The 23,963-nt window shown below is 40.9% G+C and overlaps 1 protein-coding gene across 1 annotated transcript in view; it reads left to right on the top strand.

The window, feature by feature from the left end:
• Positions 1–23,963, top strand: part of LOC310962942 (anoctamin-4-like) — a gene marked incomplete at its 5' end in the record, with an annotated part of 56,051 nt that overhangs the window by 11,233 nt on the left and 20,855 nt on the right. Inside the window, 13 exons of the mRNA XM_083935565.1 lie at positions 325–549; positions 8,471–8,665; positions 8,904–9,052; positions 10,488–10,637; positions 13,235–13,335; positions 14,535–14,579; positions 14,664–14,795; positions 15,071–15,177; positions 15,978–16,033; positions 16,375–16,496; positions 16,757–16,891; positions 17,614–17,710; positions 18,372–18,432. Of these exons, the coding sequence (XP_083791691.1) occupies positions 325–549; positions 8,471–8,665; positions 8,904–9,052; positions 10,488–10,637; positions 13,235–13,335; positions 14,535–14,579; positions 14,664–14,795; positions 15,071–15,177; positions 15,978–16,033; positions 16,375–16,496; positions 16,757–16,891; positions 17,614–17,710; positions 18,372–18,432 (1,575 nt within the window). The remainder of the gene's footprint in view (positions 1–324; positions 550–8,470; positions 8,666–8,903; positions 9,053–10,487; positions 10,638–13,234; positions 13,336–14,534; positions 14,580–14,663; positions 14,796–15,070; positions 15,178–15,977; positions 16,034–16,374; positions 16,497–16,756; positions 16,892–17,613; positions 17,711–18,371; positions 18,433–23,963) is intronic.

Raw genomic sequence — 23,963 nt, 5'->3', positions numbered from 1 at the left:
TCATCTATCTGTAAACACTAATGCCTGATGACAGTTGAAGTTAGATGTTTAAATGATGGTGAACGTTTCCACCACTAGAGGGCAACATTGCTGAAGAGACTGGGATACATACGGTTTGGATTTAAAAGCATTACAAAGAGCCAGTTAAGAGGTCAGAGGTCCCAAACCCCCCTATAATCGATGATCATGAATGATAGAGAAGTACATTCAACAAATATATGTTAGTTTTATAGTTGTGGATGATAAAGACAAAACAGATTAAAGTAAAAGTTTCCAATATATTTCTCCTAACCTCTATTTCTTCTGATCGTTGTCCTTCGGCAGGGTTCGACCTCGGGGGTCAAGTGGCCATCGGCTTCTCCCACTGGAAGAGTCCTTTCCCACCGAGCGGCCAGAATCTCCCCAGTCCAGACTGCGTTCACTCCGAGGCCTCCGCTGTCCCGCCCATCAGCGAGCATCTGGAGCCGGTGTCCTGTCCGGCGTCGCTGTCAATCACCCCGCTGCCCACCTGCAGCGCCAGTCAGGAGACGCTTTGTGACAGCAGCACCAGTATGTAGAGAGCAGCACAGTAAATGTCTTAAACTACTGCTGTCAGTTTACTGGAGCAGCAGATTGACATTTAAATTAGTAAAATATTTTTCACATCAGCTGGTTGAAATGATTGATGTATTCAGGGGAGCCCGACAGCCCCCACAGTCTGGGGGGTTGCAATAAACCTACGACAAAATTATGTCTGGAACAAAGCAGGAAATAAGGTGATGTAATATAAGAGTGCTAAACTCTGTGTGGGGAGAAACACAGGAGCTTTCACCCAGTGTTCATGTCCTGGAAGCCAAATCACAGCCTTTTTTCTCAACTGAGTTGTTGGTTTTTTTGTTTGTTTTTTTGCAAAATGAATTGTCATGTTTAGCCAAAGGGAATATGAGGCAGTAGTCAGTAGTCTGTGTCTAGAGCACTCAAATAGATATATTTTGAAGTTACAGTGTTCCCTCTTAGAACTATTCACACTTAGGGCGCACTCACAATCTCCGTCCGTACCGTGCCCCGCGCTTTAGGGTACTTGGGCCGTGGCCGGCAAGCCGATACGTTTGCACTCACACTGGTCAAACGAACTACACTTTACCCGTGGAACCTGTTTGGGCACGGTACGGATTTGACAGTGTGAGTGCGCCCTTACTATTCGTCCCGTCCCGAAGCACGATTCAAGGCTAAAGTCTAGATCGTTTGAAGAGTGTAGACTGTACAGTGCATAAGCACGCCATACTTGATTTTAAATGTTTAAATGCTCGAGCACGAGCATTGACGGCAGTCCTGACGACTATTTATATGCAGCTGTTCCCCACGATAAACATGTAAAAAGATGCTGCCGAAGGGTTCGCCGTGGTCTGATGTGGAGGAGGAATGTTTACTGCAGATTTGGTCGGATGGAAATATTCATAATATGTGAGTGGAGGCCTGGCCTGGATCACAGGGGAGGAGGGACCATCACACTAAAGCATGGCTCGGATCATCTGGGCCAAGTGTTAGTGCGCCTTAGTGTTTTGCCTCTTCTGAGGAGGGACTGTAACAGGGAGAGGGATTTGTACTTAAGCGACCTGTACTCGGCACTCAGAACATTAATATAGCTGCAAACTAATTTGTTTTCTATGTAAAGATATAGTGTAGTAATTGCGTTCTGAGCAGAGCATGAAGTCACTCCCCCTCTGTGTGAGTTGTAATCCGAGCTTATCTGTTTTTTTTTTTTTAATACACAGTCTGGCTGTGCGTGCATGTGGCCGAGAAAAAATGTCAGTATTTCACATATTGGGGAAAAGTCTGTGAGAGCTGTGTGGAGGCAATCCCAGCTTTTGTTCACAGTATTTTGAGTAAAGCACCTTTAAAAGTCTCGAGAGACAGCCGCTTAATGTGTTTTACACTGAAGCCTCATGTATTAGCTTTGGCTGAACTAAGGAATGCATTTTTACACAGGTGGATGGTGTCCTCCATCAATTACATGGGATTGATTCAGGGCCAGCACGAAAAGGACGAATGATTTAAGTGACCAAAACATACTTCAACTTACATAGGGAATTTAAGTATTTTTTTAGAAAGACGTGAATAATATAAACTTGTCCTTTAATATCTACAGTGTGTGTGTGTGTGTGTGTGTGTGTGTGTGTGTGTGTGTGTGTGTGTGTGTGTGTGCGTGTGTGTGCATGTGTGTGTGTTTGTGTGTGTGTGTGTGTGTGTGTGTGTGTGTGTGTGTGTGTGTGTGTGTGTGTGTGTGTGTGTGTGTGTGTGTGCCCTTGAGTCTCCATCAGAAATGATACACACTGTCACTATCACTGGTACCAACTGTCAGTGTTTTGGTCTGCAGCAACAGTGACACAGCCAGCCCTTTTTTCTGATTGGCTGCTGACAAGAGCAGCTTAACCTCGGATTGGCTGCTGACAGAGCAGCTTAACCTCTGATTGGCTGCCAGGGAAAACTGATTAGGAATGCTGATGAACTGCAGGCAGCCCCCCTCCCCTCTCTTCTCTCTCTCTCTCTCTCTCTCTCTCTCTCTCTCTCTCTCTCTCTCTCTCTCTCTCTCTCTCTCTCTCTCTCTCCTCTCCTCTCTCTCTCTCTCTCCCCCCCCCCCTCCCTCTCTCTCTCTCTCTCTCTCTGACTGTAAACATCCTGATCATGCTTGTGTTTTTTCTTTGCTCCAGAGAAGATCTTTGGCAGCTTTTGTGAGTTTTTGCATCGTAGCATCTCAGCTATGACAGATCTGTCTGTGCGGGAGCGTGTGTGTGTCTGTGTTTGCGTGTGTGGTGATGTTAGATCGAGTGATGCGGTGATGAGGAGTAAGGAGTAAAAAGTGGGGATGCTGGCTTCCCCCGTGGGACATCGCATTTGTTTGTTTGTTTTCCTCAGTGAGGTCATTTGCGCGCTGGGGCTGGGGGGGGGAGGATGACTGCTGTGTGTTTGCATGTGTGTCTGTGTATGCGTGTGTGTGATGAAGAATCTTCTGGCTTGTTTTGGCGTCTGCTGCGATATTGCTGGGAAGTCTCCCCCCCTCTCCCTCTCTGCCTCTCTACCTCTCTCCACCTTCACACGGTGAGTGTTGTCAAGTTGTCTTGAAGCAAAGGCAGCTCGTTCACTAGAGTGGATGCTTTTTTTTGCTGCAGTGCCCTCTCTCTCATGTGCTGATGTGTCCTACTCACACACTCCTCTGTTATGTCCTTCTCCTCTTTACACTGCCTCATCTCTTCCGTGTGACCATGCAAGAATTTGACCTTCACACACACTCATTTTCTCTCTGGGCTGCTCTCCCCCTTCACTGGATTATTAATGTACATTTTTATCATCAATTCTACTTCCTTGTCCTCCATGCTGCATCAGTTGTAAGACACAGAAATGGGTTATGCCTCCTTGAGGAGTGTGCGACTGTGCCATCCAGGCACCAGTAGCACATTGGCAGATGCGAAATCTCCACTGCTCGCCGTCAGGGAGAACATGCAGCCTCCCTGTTCACCCTGGGGCATGATGGGAGCATCCAGATGGAACGAACAATTCCTCCCCACAATTGACTGACACCTGAACCCCTTGGCAACGCATGACACACACCCACTACCACCTCCCATTCTTCTTCCCTTTCCTCCTGCAATCTTTTATTCTCTGCATAGTATGAGCTTTCATCTCCAGGCTGGGTTGTATTATGCAAGGAACCCTGCTGGGTTTTGTTTGGTCTCACATTTAAAAGGGCAAATATAGCAATTAATGGCAATTTATTAATTAAATAAGCAAACCAAGTAGTTGTTTAAAAAACCCACTTTGAAGTGGCAATGATCCCATGGTTACTATAGATTTAAGACATATGTCTTATTGCTTACAGTATGACCAACTTAAGGCATTTTAAAGGGACACTCCAGTAATCGAGTAACACACTTAAAGTCAGGTCCTTGTGATATACTTGAAGATGGTTGGTAGTGTGAGTGGAAAGGATGGACCAGCATGCAGGTTATGATTTTTCAGCCAAAAAAAATGATTCAGGCCGGCCACAAACGAAAGAAGCAAAAGCAATTTCATAAAGTTCATCTGTATACAATGGATAGGGGAAACCTTCACTCACAAAAAAACACTGGCCATCATCCATTCTCCTGGAGGAAAAACTTCTTCCAAAACCCTTTATGACTTGTCACCTGCTGCCTCAGTCCAATCAGGGAGGAGCTCTGTAATTAGTGTCAATTTGACTCTCAAATTTACTTTGGTTAAAATATGAATCAAAATCAAATCCACTCATGCATGTTTTGTTATTGACAAGTTATCATTCCCGTCTCTGGAATGAACTAACGATCAAACATTACAGCAGAAGACATTTTAACGGTGCAGTCCTTCTTCTTAAAGGGTCAGGCAGGTCAGGGAATTCAAATCCTAACAAGTTAACAGGCGTCAATGGACGCAATAACCCGGAGTAAGCCTCAACTGTGTATGTGTGTGTTTTTGTTGTTAAGCTCATCCTCTGACTGATCTCAGAACTCATCTGCAGCACAGGTCCCTGGCCATTGGAGCTGGGGGGCATGCTGTAAGCGATCAGCGCCCAGGGCACTCTTAACTTTATCCTTCCATTGACTTTGAATGCAGTTGCTTTGCTTCAAAAATTGGCCTCATGTTCTGTCTGAACACAGTCATACTTTAGATCATTTTAGATGTTTTCTTGATGTTTAGGCTGCCAGGGACGACAGATGAGAATGAGCCTCCAGGCTGGTTTATTTACAGCACTGTCCTTGAAAATTAAACTTAATAAGAATAAAAGGAAAGCTTTGCAGAAGACATTAAGTATATATATATATATATATATATATATATATATATATATATATATATATATATATATATATATATATATATATATATGTATATAATCTGAGTAGCTCGTCAAAGTTGTCTAAACCCTTTAAATCCAAACGGGGTGAGATATGTGATAACACTTAGCTAGCCTAATTCTAAGGAAAAAGCGCTCAATATGCCTGTGTTAACATGGATACAAGTAGAAGATCTTACCAACTACATGTTTCCTCCCCTCCCATGTTTAAGATCTGATATTATTTAATTTCTTAAATCAATATTATTTCAATCGCCAAGCTTGTTTAAGTATCCTTTTTAATGTTTGTAAGTTCCCTAACTCCTGAGGAGACAGAAACACAGCTACAACCTGAACGTGATGAGCAGCGTAAGACATGAAATGCTGTTAATTATGTATTAAGACACATTGAAATAACAAGCGTAGCCTACTTTCTTCTGCACACAGTAATTTGCATGAGCTACTTGCTCCAAATACTAGAGGTCCTGATTCAAAACTACTGCGCTGATGAATTGAAATAATTGATAACAATCAACGGTAGATGAAAGGAGAATAAGACTTCTGACACTGACATAATGGGATCAGCTGGATTGTGTTACGTGAGAAGACTCACCGGTGGGGGGCGTTCACTCCGATGTTAATTATCGGGGAAACATTCTCTAAGAGCAGTCAAGATGTCATTATTTGTGTCACTTGTTGTAATGTAACATTTAGACAGGACATGTCTTACTCTGTGCTCAAAGTGATGCTCCGGGCTCAAAGATGGTTGTAGCAGAATCACGTTAATAATACCATGATAACTTTTTATTAGTGATGTTCAAATTAAGCTTCATGAAGCATGGAACTCTGTTCAACAAAGGGTTAAAAACACCCTGAATCACCATTCATTGAGCCCTTTTCTTTAAACCAAGAGCTCCATCTAGAGGGCTCAAGAAATACAATTAATGCTTCATGAAGCTTCATTTGGACATCACTACTTTTTATCACTTTTTCTTCAGTGGTCGTTGCCTTAAATCTTACCCAGATACAATAGCGCTATTTCTGATTTGCAATTGTGTAACCCCTTTCTTTTTTTTTGATTGGCTGGTAAGTGCCAGCTTGACTGAACTTCAGGGCAGACACGCTTGATGCCTGCCGGTTCAATAGTGAGAGCGACACTCCAGAAGAATTTTGGGTGCTGTGGCGTATTATTAATTGTTTTTCCGCGTGATAAATACAATGTGTGATAGGACTGTGTGATCAAAGACTGAAAAGAGTGACTGAAAAGTGTTTAAAAATACTTCCAGGAGTTTTTAGCAGGTTTGTGAGCAGCCAGATGTTTCACCCAGAATACACATGCTGGAGCATAGTTTCACTTGTTGTGATTTATGTAACGTACTTAACAAAGACAAAGCCTTCCCTCTTGGCTCCCAAAGTGCAGATCATACTACTAGCATTAGCGTCTATTTTTGCTAACTCAGTCATACAACAAAACAAAAAAACACCAAACAACCATTCTTCTTCTTTACATTTCCATCTGCACATTTAGAATAAATACCTAAATAAGGATGCAGTTTCAACTCAATGATATTACTATATATTATTATATCTGTGGATGACTGCAGTGCGTGAATCACTATATTAATAAAAAACTGCCTTTGAACCAGATTTTTGTTGGTCAATGGCGCTGTCACTTTTTACTGCCTCAAGATAGCAATGCTCCTACAATGCTCGTGACAACACCTCATTTCAAGACCAACACACCCATAGGTACAGACGGGTGCAAGCTAATTTTGACTTGCACTACGTGGGGACTGGGCGTGAAAATGACACCTGCGTGTGTCTGAAACTAGCGTTGGCGACTGCGCTCCGCTCTGCAAAGCTTTGTGCCGGTCGTAAGATAGAGCCCCAATGTTGTGGCTCACATTGATTGTAAAAACATTTTAAGACTGTTAATAATTAAGACACAGATGCAAGTTACCTACTTTAAAAATGTATCCAAATTGTTCAAAAATATTTTGTGTAATGGGTTAAAAACTGAAAAGTATTAAAGTTGCCCCGGTCTCCCTTATTTCATGTACCAACATTCTGAAGAGATCACTTCTGTGTTCTGCCAAAGCTTTGGTGTGTGACCTTAGTTGTGGCTCGGGTTACACACGTACCACAGAGCCGTTAAAGTTTGATGCTTACATTGGTGTTTGACTGGCCACTGTCTCGGCAGCAGCTTGATGTAGGCTTATACATGGTGTGTCAGTCCTTTGAGAGCCAATGTTTATAGTAAGCACTTCTCTCTCCCTATAAGACCGAGTGTGTGTGAGTGTGTGTGTGTGTGTGTGTGTGTGTGTGTGTGTGTGTGTGTGTGTGTGTGTGTGTGTGCGCTTAATTAAACTGTCGGTGAGCGTTATGAATACGGGGAGGTGAAGTTCACAAGCTCGTGCTGATGTTCCCCACAGTCATTTGTGTGTTAGAAGAACATCTAACTATTTTTCTTATCACTAGTCTTTTAATTACCAGGCTGTTTCATGAACATACAGTACAGTACATCGCACCACCAGGCTTTATTCAACTTCCTCTCTAGATAAATTCAGATTCATGGCAGCCCGCCCTGTCCCTAACCGATGTTTATATCAGATATCAGTGAAATGGTTACTTACTACCACTGAGAGTAAAGGAAGAGGATGCTGAGCACAGCTGCATCCAAAGGCTCCGATGTTCCAAAGCATCAACGGCTGATTAAGAGCCGAGACGCTCCCCCAACCTCTGTCTCTGTCCCCGATACTACGACTCAGCAGAAAAATTTAGCTGAATCACCTTTCATGTCACAAAGGAACATTCAGCACGCAGACCTCTGAGGCAGACACCCACCCCCCTCTACTGAAGTCTTCCCGCTCTCCAGAGAACTGAAAGTAAGACCTACAGACACATTTAGATGGATGATTTAAGCGGTTTTGTTCAGTTTTGAATAATTTCGCACCCCTCCTGAGGACAGAGTCTGGTTGACAAATGGACCCAATTAGCTTGTGTGTTCCTGTGGAGTCTTTTCAAGGTCTTTCAAGGTAATCCTTATTAAGGAGATAAAAGTTACTGAGCTGTCTTTTTCTTTTTTTCTCTGTGAAGGTCTCACATCTTTCTCTCTCACATTACCTGTCTTACGGCCAAAATACACTGCCGTGGCATGTCCGCAGCAGAGTGTGTCCATCATACATGGACCACCTGTGCAGGTGCTATTTCTCTATTCTCTACTCTTTATTCTGTTTGTACGCAGCCTGTCTATTTTTTTTTTATATTTACGTTGTTTCGACCTTCCAACAGGTAAACCCTACAAAGAACTGTGTAAAAACTTTTTGCATAATCTGTTTAAAAGTTATTAAGATAAACACTTCATTGTGCCAGAGGCACTGAGGCAGCAGAGCAACCTTGTATGTGATTTTACATTTCACATCAAAAAAATCAATCAAATGAATTTGTATGAAGTGAATATTGTGCCAAATAATTGTGCAAACAACAACAAACCCCCTTTCAGCCTATCGTTTTAGTTTTTCGGATCTCAACCATCTCAACCATCATTATCACACAGCAGAGAGCGGTTTCTAGTAGTACAAGAGGGTTACTTTAGTTAGAAAGGCTTCACAACATGCCAAATTATTATTTTTTTGTGTCCTATAGGTGTGAGTTTATCTTTACATGGGTCTGAGCCCAAGCGGCGGAGCCCCAGACGACGCAGAGTCCCGCTGCAGCCATCGGCCTCAGGCTACAAGGCAGCGGTCAGACCTCTCGCCTTGCCTTTCTGTGGAAAAGCAGACATCATGGAGGAATCATCGTCTAAAGCCGAGGACTCCAGCACTGATGTGCCTCCCCTTGGTGAGACCCGGCACTTTCTGTACAATTTAAGAATGGCTTGGAAGTAAAGAGCTTAGTCCTGTGTGTGTGCACTTTAAAGTGGAGCACGTTAATGTCTCAGATGTTGGTTGAGACTAAAATAGAGCTAACAGGAGGGTGAATATTGGAAATCATTGGGTGGCCAGAAATATAACTTCAAATAGTTATGAGCTAATGTTGCTCAGCGTTATTACTTACACTCTGTTCATCTGTTCTCCAGTTGTGAAGGATGTTAATGTGCTTCTTGAGAGAGAGAGGTCAGAGGGCATCAGCAGCCCATCCAGAGACGATGACTCTACACTGCTAAACCAGGGAACCAACAGCAGCATCCTTGAAGACAACACAAAGTCCGATTCTGGCCTCCCAGAGGTCAGTGTTGAAAATATTATTCTCTGAGGCTCCCTGAGTTCATTGCTCCTTTCATCCCACTGAAGATAAACGCCAGCGTTGAGCAGGATTAGTTTATAGTGGTGTGTTTAGAGACCACATAAGTCGTTTGTACAGGCAGCTTATTAAGACCCATATTTCTGGTTATTGTGGTGGAGACCACTAGTGGCCGGAGTAAATATTGCGGGAGCAAGGGAGGAAGTGACGTAGTAAAGAGCACCAAAGTCTGTGTAGGGAGTTGGTCGTGGTGGATGGGTTAAACAAACAAAGGCCTTTGTTTGTGTCCAGTGTCCGGTGTGAAACTGTCAAAGTTGACTTATTTTAACTTGCATACCTAAGTTAACTTGTAAGTTAAGTTACATAGGTACAGTAACTATGTCAGATACTTGCATATGAAACTGAAGTTACATAACAGACATATTTGAACCCAAACACAGGACTTTGACCGCTGTTTGTGTCCTGTATAAAAACCAAAAGTCTCTGTTGACTCATTTCAACTTACATACCTATACCTATTCCCGTAAGTTAATTTACTACAAACATACTTATTTTAACTCAAATGACAATCTTTTTCTAAACCTAACCAAGTAGTTTTGTTGCCTAAAGCTAACCAAGCTGCAACAGTTTGTCAGCATTGACCTGCAAGAACGTGTTGATCTTCTGCAACAATAGGGATGCTAATTTCAGATACGCTCCTGTGGGTCGTATTAGAGCGTAGGAACAACCGACCCACAGGGATTCTGGTTTCCAAACACACCATTGTACTCTGTATGAGAAAGTTGGATTATCTTCATAACACACCCGTAGAATGGAGCATTGGTGTGTGTTTCTTTATAAGGCTATTTTACATCAACTTCCATCCTATCTGTGTTCTCTATTGGCTCCTAGAAACACCAGAACCTGCACAACCCGCTCCAGCAGCCTTATTATGTTCAATGTTCCTCGAACCAACACTGTGTTTGGTGAAAGGGCTTTTAAATATTTAGCGCCCCTATCTTGGAATAAACTACAGGATCATTTCAAACTGGAATCCCTCATCAGCATGGACCATTTCAAAAGCAGGATTAAGGACTTTTTAAATACAATTTGCACATGTACCGTCTCTGAGCACTGATCTGCTTTTTTATTTTTAATGCCGTTTTATTTTGTTGATTTATCATGTTAAGTTGTGTGTCATGTTTAGTTGTTTGTTGTTTTGGTTTTAAACGTGAAACTTGTATGTTTATGCTGCCGTCTTGGCCAGGACTCCCTTGGAAAGGGATTTTAAATCTCAATGGGATTATTCCTGGTGAAATAAAGGGTTATACAAATGTGGTCGTATTGGTTAGAGGACTTGTGCTATTCATCTATCCGTGATAAACGATGGTCAGTAACTATTTGTTTCTGATTCTCTTTCTGTTATCTGTCAATCTGTCAGGGGAGGAGTAAGTCCAGCGGCCTCTGCTTCAGTGATGGAAAGAGTCGCATTGACTACATCCTGGTTTACAGGAAGTCCAGCTCGCAGTCCGAGAAGAGGGAGATATTTGAGCGAAACATCCGTGCGGAGGGCTTACAGATGGAAAAGGAGGTAAAGAAAATGTAGACAAGCTGCTTGTTTCAAGGGTTCAGCTAAATCATCATGTCAGTACTGGCCTTCTTTTGAAATACAGATATTAGCAGTTCTGTGTCGAGTAAGACTAGAAACATTTAGAACATCGAAAGAGTCTTTGTATGGTTTTAGTAAGGCAGAGTAACAATCTCTCCTCTTGCTTAGCAACATATTTCTCGGGGTTCATATAAGAGACAAATCACATTACACAATGACATCCTTTAAAATATTAAATGCAACTTTATAATACATATTATAATAATAAAAGTGTTTCATTAACATGTACAGCTTGGGAGCTAGAAAATATTTATATTTTTGAAATTTCCAGCAGTTCAATTCAATAAATTTTATTTATAGTGCCAAATTATAACAAAAGTTATCTCAGGACACTTTACAAACTAGGTAAAGACAACACTCTATGACTTATTTATGATTTACATAGACCCAACAATTCCCCCGTAGAGTACGGTGGCAACGACAACCCTCACTATTACAGGCAGGAACGTCAGACAGACCCAGCTCTGTGGAGGATGGACATCTGTCTGCACCGGTTGGGGAGGAAGAAAAGGAGAGAGAAAGAGAGTAAAGATGGACAGATGGAAAGAGAGAGACAAGGACAGACACAAAGACAGAGACAGACACACTTACAGTAACTATAATAATATCTATAGTAATGTGAATATGACTTATATGTTAGGGCAGAATGCTGTTAATACAGCAGAATAGTAGAAACAAGCACAGCTAAGGTGATAGATTATAATAGTAGCAGGAAGCGTCATGCAGGACCTCAGCAGCATGCACCACCACCATCAGCAGAGACATGCGAGACGACAAAGCACAAACAACTCCGGGGAAGAAGTTGAATTAGTAACATGCATTGATGAGACATGAATGAGAGGAGAGAAGCTCAGAGTATCTTGAAAAGTATTATCCCCCGGCAGACTAGGCCTATAGCAGCATCATTAAGCAGAACAAAATCAGCTTAAAAATAACAACATTGCTAAGGGCTCGTAAGCCGTGGCTGTAAGCTTTATCAAAAAGGAAAGTTTTAAGTTTACTCTTAAATATGGGGATACAGGGCAGAAGCTTTGATCCTGAAGAACGGCTTTTCTTATCCCATCAGTACTCTGTGTTCAGTGTCAGAGCAGAAATAGACACTTCTCTGAAAAGTGATGACTGCAAATAAACACAAAGCTAGGAGTCAGGATTCTTTAGTGACGAAGAATTAGCTTTGCTGTAATTACTTTTGCAGACCTGCAGCTGCATCACAGTGTCGTCTCTAGTCTTATGCTCAGTCCAATTAACAATGAGATCAAGATCTCATCAAGATCTCATTTCCAGTAAACCAGACTAGGCGTAAAGTAGCACCTTCTTAAGCAGCCAGGGCAGTCCGGCAAAATGGAGATTAGCCGTTTACTAACAGGACTGTTAACGGCAGTACTAAAGACAGCACAATAAAGGGAATTTTAGGGATTTGGAGCTTGCAAACTTATAAAACCTAATGAAATAGTCTAGGTGATAATTATGAGAGAGCTTCTGCCAACTTGCTCATGCGTTGGTGATCCCAATGGCCAGAATATTGAATGTTCTGAGCCTTTGTGCCTGCTATTACATGGTCTGACAGCCTGTTGTTGTTAAGTGCTACTGTGGTGTTGGTTGGTGAGCCACCACTCATTGAGCCAAAACAAAGCTAATAGCCATTTTCCCCTGCTGCTACTATTTGTGTATATTAAAGCTATAAAATTTTCATCTAGTTTATTGTCTGTAAAGTTACTATCTATCAAAGAGTGAGTTAAAACAATCGTGAGTGATCACATGACCCACAAAGGAACTTGTACTTGCCTCTTTGCCAAGTAATAATCTGTGTGTCTGTGGAGACATTCCTTTGCTAAATGTTAATGACTCTGCTCACAGCAGTGTGCCAGGTGGGGCTCGTCACTGCTTATTATGCTACGTTCACTTGTAATACAAAATAGGGAACTTTGAACTTCTGAGTCAGACTTGTAGTTAGGGCAGAAGTGTAATAGGAACATGTGTGTGTATGGATTAAAGAGGGTAAAATAAAGGGGACCGACTGGAAGTAGAGAGGTGAATGTCTGTCAATAAAGTTTACAAAAGAGCAATTTTTTTTTTTAAAGTCAAGACACATGACAAGATGGAGGGCTCTGAAGAACAAGTTCACCTGCAGTTACATCTTACTGCCAAAGAGGCCGCTAGAAACAACCTATCTCAAATCTTATGGATTATGACTTTAATCTGCCGATGCACTAGCATTAAGGTCATCACTACCTTGAACAGGCAGGAGAAAACAATGGTTCTCCTTGTGTATGTTTCTTGCATGATGTCACTGTTAGTTTAAGGTCTTTTTCCAGTTAGATCCTGATTCATGTACCTCTAGACTGACTCCTACTCTATCAGTTAGGACAAACAGCTGAAGAAGAGCAGCACACAGCAAACATATTGAGTTAAATAGATGTTGATGTCGCTGCCTGCATCAAGATGATATTTTGTAATCCCTCTTATTTTACTATCTGATCTTCTTTGCAAAAGTGAAATTGTGTGTGGTTTCTTTCCAGGCCTCTTTAACAAACAGTGACGTGATATTTCTGAAGCTTCATGCACCATGGGATGTTCTGTGTCGCTACGCAGAGCTCATGAACATTCGCATGCCTTTTAGGTGAGACAACAAACAACTCAAAGGTGTCCTGTGGATTTTTCTTGTAAACAAATAAAAGTTTTGTTTAAATATAGTAAGTCGTGCCAAAAGTCCAAAAAATGTTTTAAATGCATTTTCTTCCAGTTAAATTTGTATGCCTCCACACCACAGCATTCTGTTTTCAAGTTGTCCGTCCATCATGTGAACACGATATCTCAAGAACCCCTGGACGGATTTTCTTCAAATTTGGCACAAATGTCCACTAAGACCCAAGACTGAATTATATTATGGAGGTCAAAGGTCAAGGTCACTGTAACCTCGCATCTGTCCCATTCTTGTGTATGCAATATCCCAGGAACGTCTTGACGGATTTTTTTCAAATTTGGCACAATGTCCACTTCAACTCAATGATGAATTTATTAGATAAAATGTTTTTAGGTAAAATGTCGAGGTCACTGTGACCTGGGCTAATTATGACAACATTTTGCACAAATCCTTAACAGGATGAAACGTTGGTGATTGTTTAGATCTTCTGTGCTTGAGATGTTAAAGGTGTGCGTAAAGCATCCACTTTTCACCACTTAAGTTTCCACTTCATATATTTTGTCTGGACCGTTTGGATGTAAACTGCTACTTAACCAAACTGCTATTTGGTAGTTCTAATTTAGTCTTCTTCACTATCTATGTAAGTTAATTGCATGGACTTTGTGTAAAGATGGACCACTTGACACCTCCCCAAAAGTGAAGCCAAAGCATCTCGATGACCCCCTAGTGACTAAACCCCACCCCCTTCATGTTAGCGGCTGAGACACGGGCGAAACTAATAAGTCAAAGTACACCATGATTGACAACTGTGACTTGCAACTGGTGTATGAGACAGATTTTGATACCGCAGCTTCATTTTTGTACAGTGAGAGGAAGTGGAGATGGACGATGTATATATATGGTGCTTTTACACGATACAAACAAAACAGGAGACCATTCATAAAAACGTTGCTCCATAAAGTGGTTGTAGAACTCCAGTGGTTAGCTTTAATGTTTGTATTATTCGTAGTATTATAAGGTTTATTTATATCAGGAAAGCTAGTGATGATAAACCAAATAGCTAAACTGAAACAGTGACAGTAACGGTAATATCGGTTAGCGGTAGTTACATTAATTTATGTTACTGTCCTCTGATCAGTACTTTGTACTAAGGTAATTATTCCTACATATTCCAGGAGGAAAATCTATTTCATGCACCGACGGCCCAAGTTCATGAGCAGGTGAGTGTTCAGTCAAAGAGTCAACATGAGATCTGACGAAGCAGGACTCTTCTCCGGCAGCTATAACACAAACTTTAATTACAGGATGGAAAAGCGCATCAACAAGTTCCGTGGCTGGCTACCCCGTAAGCCCATGAAGTTTGACAACGAAACTCTGCCCGACCTGGAGGAGAACGAGAGCTTTACCGCCCCCTTCAGTCGATCAAGGATACATCAGTGAGTGTTCATGGAACCACCCGCAGAAATGACTCGAACTTTGTCTAACACATTTCCATTTCCTTTTTTGTGCTTTTGCCACTTGAAATTCTTGCTGTTGCTTCTCTCATATAAATTGACACACACACACAAACACACACACACACACACGCACACACACACACACACACACACACACACACACACACACACACACACACACACACACACACACACACACACACAATATCATTCACAGCAGACATATTTGTAATAACTGGTTGGTTTCACTGCAGTTTCATCATCCACAACAAAGAGACTTTTTTCAACAATGCCACCAGAAGTCGTATCGTCCACCACATCCTCCAGCGGGTCAAATATGAGGAGGGTAAAAATAAGATGGGTGAGTCTTTCCCGCATTTTGACAAATTCTAGGAAAATGGAGGCCACAGAGAATATTCAGTGTGTGCAGACCGAGAACACATTGAGCTGCCATTGTATTGAGTACAATTTTTTTTTATTTCAAAATTGATATTTAAAGTATTGAAAATGAGGAATTATTGAGAAGCACTGTGTATATCTTTATTTTCTTTGTCTTTGTCCAACTACATCTTTACTTTTTGCTGCTTTAGGTTCAAATGTTTGTATCTTTTGGTTCAATAAAGGGATTAACAATAGTCTGGGCCTGCTGGCTGCTTTGATTAAATTGGAACCAACTGGACTATGTCACTTGTTCAGATTTATTCCATGCAACCCATGTAACCTAATCCTAAACTACTTTACAGTATTAACATTGTTCCGTTGCTTCACTGTTCATACATGCAGCCACAGTCAGGAGCATTTCTGTCTTTTCACACATGCCATAGCAATGCTGAAAAAGATGGGGGCAGTGAGGTTATGAGGTGGGAAATTGGCGGTAAACATTTATATCGTTATCGAGTATCGCTCCCTGCTACCATTGACACAGAACCCCAAACAGGAAATGTTCCTGAACGTTTCAAGGATAGACTGTATGTGTGAAAAAGAGAACAAAAGCATACAGTAGCTAACTGATACAAGGCATGTTGTTGTGCTAATTCATTGACCATTTTCGAACAGTTCATATTCGAACAGTAATTTGTATTTTGAATAAAAACACAGCCCTACCTGATACACTGCCTAACTTCAGTTTCTCTGCTTTCATGACTCTGTTTTTGATTCCAGGGCTTAATCGTCTTCTGAACAATAGTTCTTATGAAGCAGCTTTCCCTCTTCATGAGGTAATTTGATTGATTATAGTTTAGTTTAGTTTATGTTGTTTATTTGTGTCAGGGAACATGTTTAAAGATACATTAGTTACATTGTGTAAAAAGATGTTTTGTACCAGATTCTATCTAAAAGTTCATTTCCATATGCAGTCCCTGGGCAGGTAAATGCAATAGAAAACACACACACACACACACACACACACACACACACACACACACACACACACACTGATCTCTATTAAGCCATTCATTCATTTAATTATGTCCCCTGCTTTCTGTGTCATGTATGTGGTTGTATATTCTGTGTATTCATTTCATGATACAAATGTTTCTCCATGTTTGGACCTTAACAGGGGAGCTACCACAGCAAGAACTCCATCAGAACACACGGAGCAGAGAACCATCGGCACCTGCTGTACGAATGTTGGGCCTGGTGGGGGGTTTGGTACAAGTACCAACCACTGGACCTCATCAGGTAACTACATTTAAAATGGAAACATGATGACTGGTAGCAGTTATACATCATTACCTTCATCTTGATGTTTTTTAAATTACAACTCAGAACAAGCTGACTCTGAATAGATGTTTAATGCGACAGACTGCAGTTTTTCGCAGCTGCTTTCCAAACTGTCAGGATAAAAATCTGCTGTTTTACCAAATACAGTATATTTTTATATTGTATGTATTATCAAGCACACCTAAACTCATTCCTCTTGTGCTCTGCCGTTGTTTCAGGCGGTATTTTGGGGAGAAGATCGGTCTGTACTTCGCCTGGCTCGGATGGTACACAGGGATGCTGTTTCCTGCAGCTCTGGTCGGCCTCTTGGTATTCCTGTATGGCGTCTTCACTCTGGAGCACTGCCAGGTCAGGTAAACACACCTCCTCTCTTTTCTAATAAAAAGAAGCGTCCCCAGAGCTGGTAGTTGCATGATATTTGCAGCATTTTAGAAATCTTTTTAAAGAGTTTTAGAAGAACAAGCCTCGGTTTGGGCTGCACAAGTGCTCAGTAAGTACAGATCAGATAGACCAATGGTTCCCAACCAGTGTGCTTAAGAAATTCCAACTTTTCTTCTCACTTAACACTATACCACAAGCAATAGTGTCCCCGCGACAGTCTGTCGTACTGCCGTAGGTAATTTCAAGGCCTTTACATACCAGGGGGCATTTTTTAAATATTTTTCTTAAAACTGTGATTCTCATGAGTGGTTTCACACAGGACGCGATTATAACACGGTGGAAAAGCAATGTTATTTTCTTCCAGATCAAGGTTGAATTTTCAACCAATCAAGTTGTTTTGTATAAGGATGAGGATTATAATCAACAACCCAGAAGTCTGCTGTTAGACCTCATACATCCATTGACTCCTTCAAACTCGACAAAGGCAGCGCAGATAGCTTCACCTTTTCTGTTTTAACCTATCAAAATGAAAGCTCTAGACACACACTATGTAGTTGACTGTTTATTAGAAGAACATGACTTTAACAACTCAGATAAAAAAGTTGCATCAGTATGGGGTTTTATTATGTTGCTTGAATGTTGCTGGACATTTTAATTCCAACTGCAGTTTGATGGGCTACATGTTGTTTTCCAGTAAAGAAATCTGCCAGGCCACTGACGTCATCATGTGCCCCATCTGTGACCAGTACTGCCCCTACCTGAGACTGTCAGACAGCTGCATTTACGCCAAGGTACTGTGACCATAGCAACGGGACAAAATATTCCCAACCGTTGTCTGCACTTTGTTATTCTACTCATGGAAAATGTGTTATGAGCGAACTATGTGTACCAATATGTAACTTTTATTCTCAATGATTAATCCCGTGAAGCACACAGTTAGTTTAGGTCCATTCTGATGTGTTTGATTCAGAAATATAGTGCTCAGTAGTGAAGTGCTTGAAGCTAAACTGAATAAACATTAACTATGAACTTCAGCTAAATTGTGTTTCTATCTACCGTATTTTCCGGACTATAAGTTGCAGCAGAGTATAAGTCGCACCAGCTAAAAATTGCAAAATGAAGAGGAAAAAACATATAGAAATCGCACTGGACCATAAGTCGCATTTTTTGGGTCCATGGTCTGATAGCGAAGCAGTTTCTCGCTCACTCTAAACTTTCTTCCTGCTGCTCGATTACAGTTTTCCTCTCCAACGGTACAGGAGTAAGAGGAGTGGCAGATACTGGCACACAAGTCTAAAGCACCCTCTCGCGGCTGTCAGTGTGAATAAAAAAGTATTAAGTAACACCTAAGTATAAGTCGCAGGACCAGCCAAACCATGAAAAAAAAGTGTGACTTATAGTCCGGAAAATAATAATTGTTTACATCATGTCAACTTCCTATCTTTTTCTCAGGTCACCCATCTCTTTGACAATGGCGCCACTGTTTTCTTTGCTGTATTCATGGCTGTTTGGGGTACGTCGAACGGCTCACATTTCTGCACAAACTTTCTAGGTGTTACTCCTCAGAAAAACACTCTAGATGTAGCCAATTAAGGGCGCGCTCACACTATCCTCCCGGACCGAGACCCGGACTTTAGGGTACTTGTCCCCCCTCCCTCTCCCCCCCGCGCCCCAGCCCCGTTTGTACTCACACTACCAGGGCCTCGGCCAATACTTCTTGCTGTCCATACGCCTTCAAGCCGTAACACGTCACACGCATTGATCGCGTGTGTGTGGCTTTGTTTACAAATCTTTCCACAGACAGTTTTTGTGCGTCTTGTCGACTGTTTTTGAATATTTTCATCCGACCAAATCAGCAGGCGGACATAACGCTACTGCCGTAGGGCTCGTGCTCGTGCGCGTACACGTGCGCACGCTCGTGCTCGTACATGTGCAAACGGCTCCGCTAAAGCCCACCTATTTCAATCGGGCCATGGCGGCCCAGCTGGCCCCAGTTGAGCGCGGAGCGGGTGCGCTCACACTACTTAAAGGTACTAGACTTTAGCTGAAAAACCGGTTTTGGCCGCGGCCAAAAGGATAATGTGATCACGCCCTAATACTGCATTGGTTTCCCTTGGGGGCAGCACAACAAGCGCAAAAAAACATTGACATTTTATCACCTTAGAAAGTTCATTGGGCTAACACATCCCTAATTACCGAGTGAGTCAATCCCGATAGAGCCACATGTTTAAATGCCCAATTACAGCAGAAATAATGGGATTTAACGATACACTAAACTCAAAATTTGATACGACTCACAAAATGATTATTTTCATACACAATTTCTCGTCTTTCTTTTTTTGAATGAAAGAATTATTATTTCTGAGGTATAAAACCGCAAAACAGTGCATATTTTCTTTTCTTTGTTGAAACTGAAAATATGTTTTGCTTTAAATAACAATGAACGTGATATGAATCTATTTTTTTTATCCTTTTGGTAATATTTAATTCCCTAGTTCATGGCAACTGTACGGTGTGTGTGTGTGGGGGGTTATCTTTATATAACCCTCCCTTTTCAATTATGAGAAATAACTATTAAGTCTTAAAGTTCTTCATAATTCAGGGTGTGAATTGGAGTGACTGGTGGGTCATTCAGCCCGCCTCAACTCCATCCATTTATATATGCTAGTTACACACCCAGCATATATAGCAATTGCTGTATAGTATTTATTCTGAGTAGTGTTTACATCTACCCGCTGACTATAAATCTAATATCCACTCTTTTAGCTGTTTAGCTGCGTAGCTTTTGTTTGGTGCTGGGCTGGCAGCTTACAGTGGGTTTATCTGAGCTTTATTAGTTTACTGAAAACAGCTGTACTCTACTGCTGGAAGTGACACTGATGAGAGCCATGAGACTGAACCAAAACATTAGAGGTGCAGGCTGTGAAACCAAAACAATGAGCTGAAAGATGCTAAAAGGGGGAGTTGCTGAATTGGGGGATAATTCTCTGTGTTGCTGTCCCTATGATCAATACCTTCCACATCAGACATAGACATTTCACCCGTTGTTTGTTTAAAAATATTAATTAGTGCAGATGTAACTTAACTTTTTAATATTATTAGAGGTCTCAAAAAGCATTTCATATACTGAGCCTGAGTCAGTGCTGAACAAGGTCCCAGTTGAGCGCGGAGCGGGTGCGCTCACACTACTTAAAGGTACTAGACTTTAGCTGAAAAACCGGTTTTGGCCGCGGCCAAAAGGATAATGTGATCACGCCCTAATACTGCATTGGTTTCCCTTGGGGGCAGCACAACAAGCGCAAAAAAACATTGACATTTTATCACCTTAGAAAGTTCATTGGGCTAACACATCCCTAATTACCGAGTGAGTCAATCCCGATAGAGCCACATGTTTAAATGCCCAATTACAGCAGAAATAATGGGATTTAACGATACACTAAACTCAAAATTTGATACGACTCACAAAATGATTATTTTCATACACAATTTCTCGTCTTTCTTTTTTTGAATGAAAGAATTATTATTTCTGAGGTATAAAACCGCAAAACAGTGCATATTTTCTTTTCTTTGTTGAAACTGAAAATATGTTTTGCTTTAAATAACAATGAACGTGATATGAATCTATTTTTTTTATCCTTTTGGTAATATTTAATTCCCTAGTTCATGGCAACTGTACGGTGTGTGTGTGGGGGGGGTTATCTTTATATAACCCTCCCTTTTCAATTATGAGAAATAACTATTAAGTCTTAAAGTTCTTCATAATTCAGGGTGTGAATTGGAGTGACTGGTGGGTCATTCAGCCCGCCTCAACTCCATCCATTTATATATGCTAGTTACACACCCAGCATATATAGCAATTGCTGTATAGTATTTATTCTGAGTAGTGTTTACATCTACCCGCTGACTATAAATCTAATATCCACTCTTTTAGCTGTTTAGCTGCGTAGCTTTTGTTTGGTGCTGGGCTGGCAGCTTACAGTGGGTTTATCTGAGCTTTATTAGTTTACTGAAAACAGCTGTACTCTACTGCTGGAAGTGACACTGATGAGAGCCATGAGACTGAACCAAAACATTAGAGGTGCAGGCTGTGAAACCAAAACAATGAGCTGAAAGATGCTAAAAGGGGGAGTTGCTGAATTGGGGGATAATTCTCTGTGTTGCTGTCCCTATGATCAATACCTTCCACATCAGACATAGACATTTCACCCGTTGTTTGTTTAAAAATATTAATTAGTGCAGATGTAACTTAACTTTTTAATATTATTAGAGGTCTCAAAAAGCATTTCATATACTGAGCCTGAGTCAGTGCTGAACAAGGTCCCAGGGTATGGAAGGTGCAAACAGAGAGTTTGTGATGGGTTCATATTCTTCAAATGCTGCAGACACAGGAGGAGATGAAGCAGCAGCACCATCGTCACATAGCTGATAGCGAAAAATGTCTACATGTAGAGATGAGGGGGCTGAGGAAAGAAAAGAAAAGAAAAATAGACAAGAAAGTTAAAAAAAATGTTCTTTTACTTCAACTTAAGGTGACTGACAAGGCCATTTTCAAATTGTTGCTGATGCTGCTTCTAGAACTTTATTCCATGCCATCTGAACATAATTTAATCTCAATAATATGGAAACAAAATATGTTTCAAAATCGGGCCTGGAAACATGAAATATGTTGATATTACATTTTAGCTGCATCCTGCTTCTTTCTGTTGGTGAGTTAATGACGTGTTTCTTTAAAACCCACTCGTAAAGTTTCTCTTTTTTCTTTTTTCTATGATCAATGATGAAACTTTGTTTTTAATTCTTAAAATGAAAATACTAACTTAAACAAGAACAAGCAGTAAAGGAAAGCAAAAGCTCACCAATGAGTTTCCCTTCAGTCTCCGGTTGTTTGAGAGCCTCCTTTACTCTGTTGTCAAATCGCCAACATTTCAGCATGATGAACAGAGCTAAACACAGCTGGAGGGCAAATGTCAACACGCCCAGAACGATTATGGTGTTGTTAACTGTTGAGGACAGAAGGGTTCAGAGTTCATGTGGTTTTATAGGTTAAGGCAGGACAATCTATTTAAGATAAACATGCATGTTCTTTTCATTGTTCTATTGAGTACTTAGTCCCTTATAAACTTGACTCCCAGTGCCATCAGGCACTTTAATAATGTACGGGGGTTTCAAATGTAATGTAGCAAAAAGCTTCAATTCATAAATCAAAAGTGAGGATATGTTAGAATTGTTTAATTTATGAGACAGTTAGTGTTGTCAGAATTGTTTAATTTATAAGACAGTTAGTGTTGTGGCTCTCACACTATGGTATATCTACTAACGAAAGCAGTGCAGGCCCTGTTGCATTAGTGTGTTAATAATTCAGACAGAGACATATTCAGACAATGTCCTCATCACAGTGGAAACGCTATCAGTTTCAAGTATAAATGTTTTATTCCAAATTGCAGATATACTGGGGCTAATGTTACTGTGAGTCAAAGCAAAGTTGAACAACGGAGAAAACAAGACAAAAAGTTCTAGAAGTGTAAAACAAATTTAGCGCAAAACTTGGTTTAAATGTGAGAGTTTTACAAATACTTTGCCAAAATCTTTGTCTGACATACATGCATACTACTCATACCACTGTCATACCACTTTGGCAGACTAGATCTCTCCTGTATTTTTACTCCAGTGACTTTTGTTGGAAATGTTACAGTACCAGTTGAAGATAGTTGTGGTGTTGACTCCCAGTAGATGACCTCGGGCTGAGTCAGGTTTTGGTTCTGGAGAAATCCCATCAGTCAGATCCCTCACTGCTCCAGGAGCATCCCTGGGCGGTCGGGCAGAGGCATTGTTTACTTACACTTACATCCTGGCAATTATTATCTAAGGGATTATGCCCGAGGTGTCCGTTATCAGGAATTAATGGATGACAGGGAGGCCATTAATTCCTGATAATGGACACCTCGTTGGGCATTGTCCTGCTTATATTTATAAGAAAAAAATTAAGACCATTCATTCATAAATGAATGTGTCTTGCAATAAAATCTAAAGTTTTCTCAAGCCATAACTGAAACAATCATTCCTATCCTATAATGTTCTAATGCAATTATTACATTCACGGCTCCGGTAAATAGGACAGACCTTAGATACGACTTCGCGACGGGAGATATTCCTAATCCGCTCAGCCCACAGAACCCCAGCTTTGAGTCAGAAGGCTAACGGTATGCTAGCAAGATACAATAACACTGTGTATGGTGGAGAAACTTGAAATATAATTTGACAGTATGTTTAACGACAACACAAGTTAGCTATTGAGTCAAGTCACCGTCCTTAAGATCTTCACGTTACTGGCGGCGACAGCCTGTAGTAGCGTGTTGAACAGCAAATGGGATGTGAGATCGCTGTGATACAAAGTTCAGAGGGGCAGTGCAAACTTACTTTTTGCAGCTTTTGTGTTAAAGTCTCCATCATTTAGTGTGTAAAGAAGATGTTCAGATATTTAAACGATAAATATGGCTTTGACTGCGTCGGTTACTATGGTTACTCATTTTTAGATACAGAATGACACTGTGTAGAAAGCACATTCACTTAGAAAGGTGAACAGACAGTTTCACTGGAACTACTTAGTAGAATTATTATCAGGAATTAATGTGCAGCCGGAAACAGAATCAATCAAGTATTTACCCAGACCATAATGTAAAGTTTTCTAATGCATAAACTAAAAGGCTCAAATCTGTATTATATTTGGTCTGAGTTAATGTTACAAACAGTTCTGAAAACCAAGGCTGTGCGTAAAGAGGTGCAAACAGCCTTCTCACAGGGAGCAAATGACGAAGGGATGAATATTTCATGTTGTGTATTCACTGAGTATATAAAACCAACATGCCCTGGCAGATTGTTGTGCATGAAAAAATATATATTTTATTGAAAAATATTCAGGCAAAGATCTAAGTAAGGTGCTATCATAAAGACAATATAATCACGTCAGTGTGATATATATTTAAAAAAAGATCTGGAGTGAAAAGGCCAAATGCTAACTTTAATTATCTGAGTCTTATCTTGTCT

Source organism: Echiichthys vipera, assembly GCF_963691815.1.
Source record: "Echiichthys vipera genome assembly, chromosome: 20".
Classification (NCBI taxonomy): domain Eukaryota; kingdom Metazoa; phylum Chordata; class Actinopteri; order Perciformes; family Trachinidae; genus Echiichthys; species Echiichthys vipera.
The sequence above is the reverse complement of the archived record's forward strand: the minus strand, read 5'-3'. Positions and strand labels throughout refer to the sequence as shown.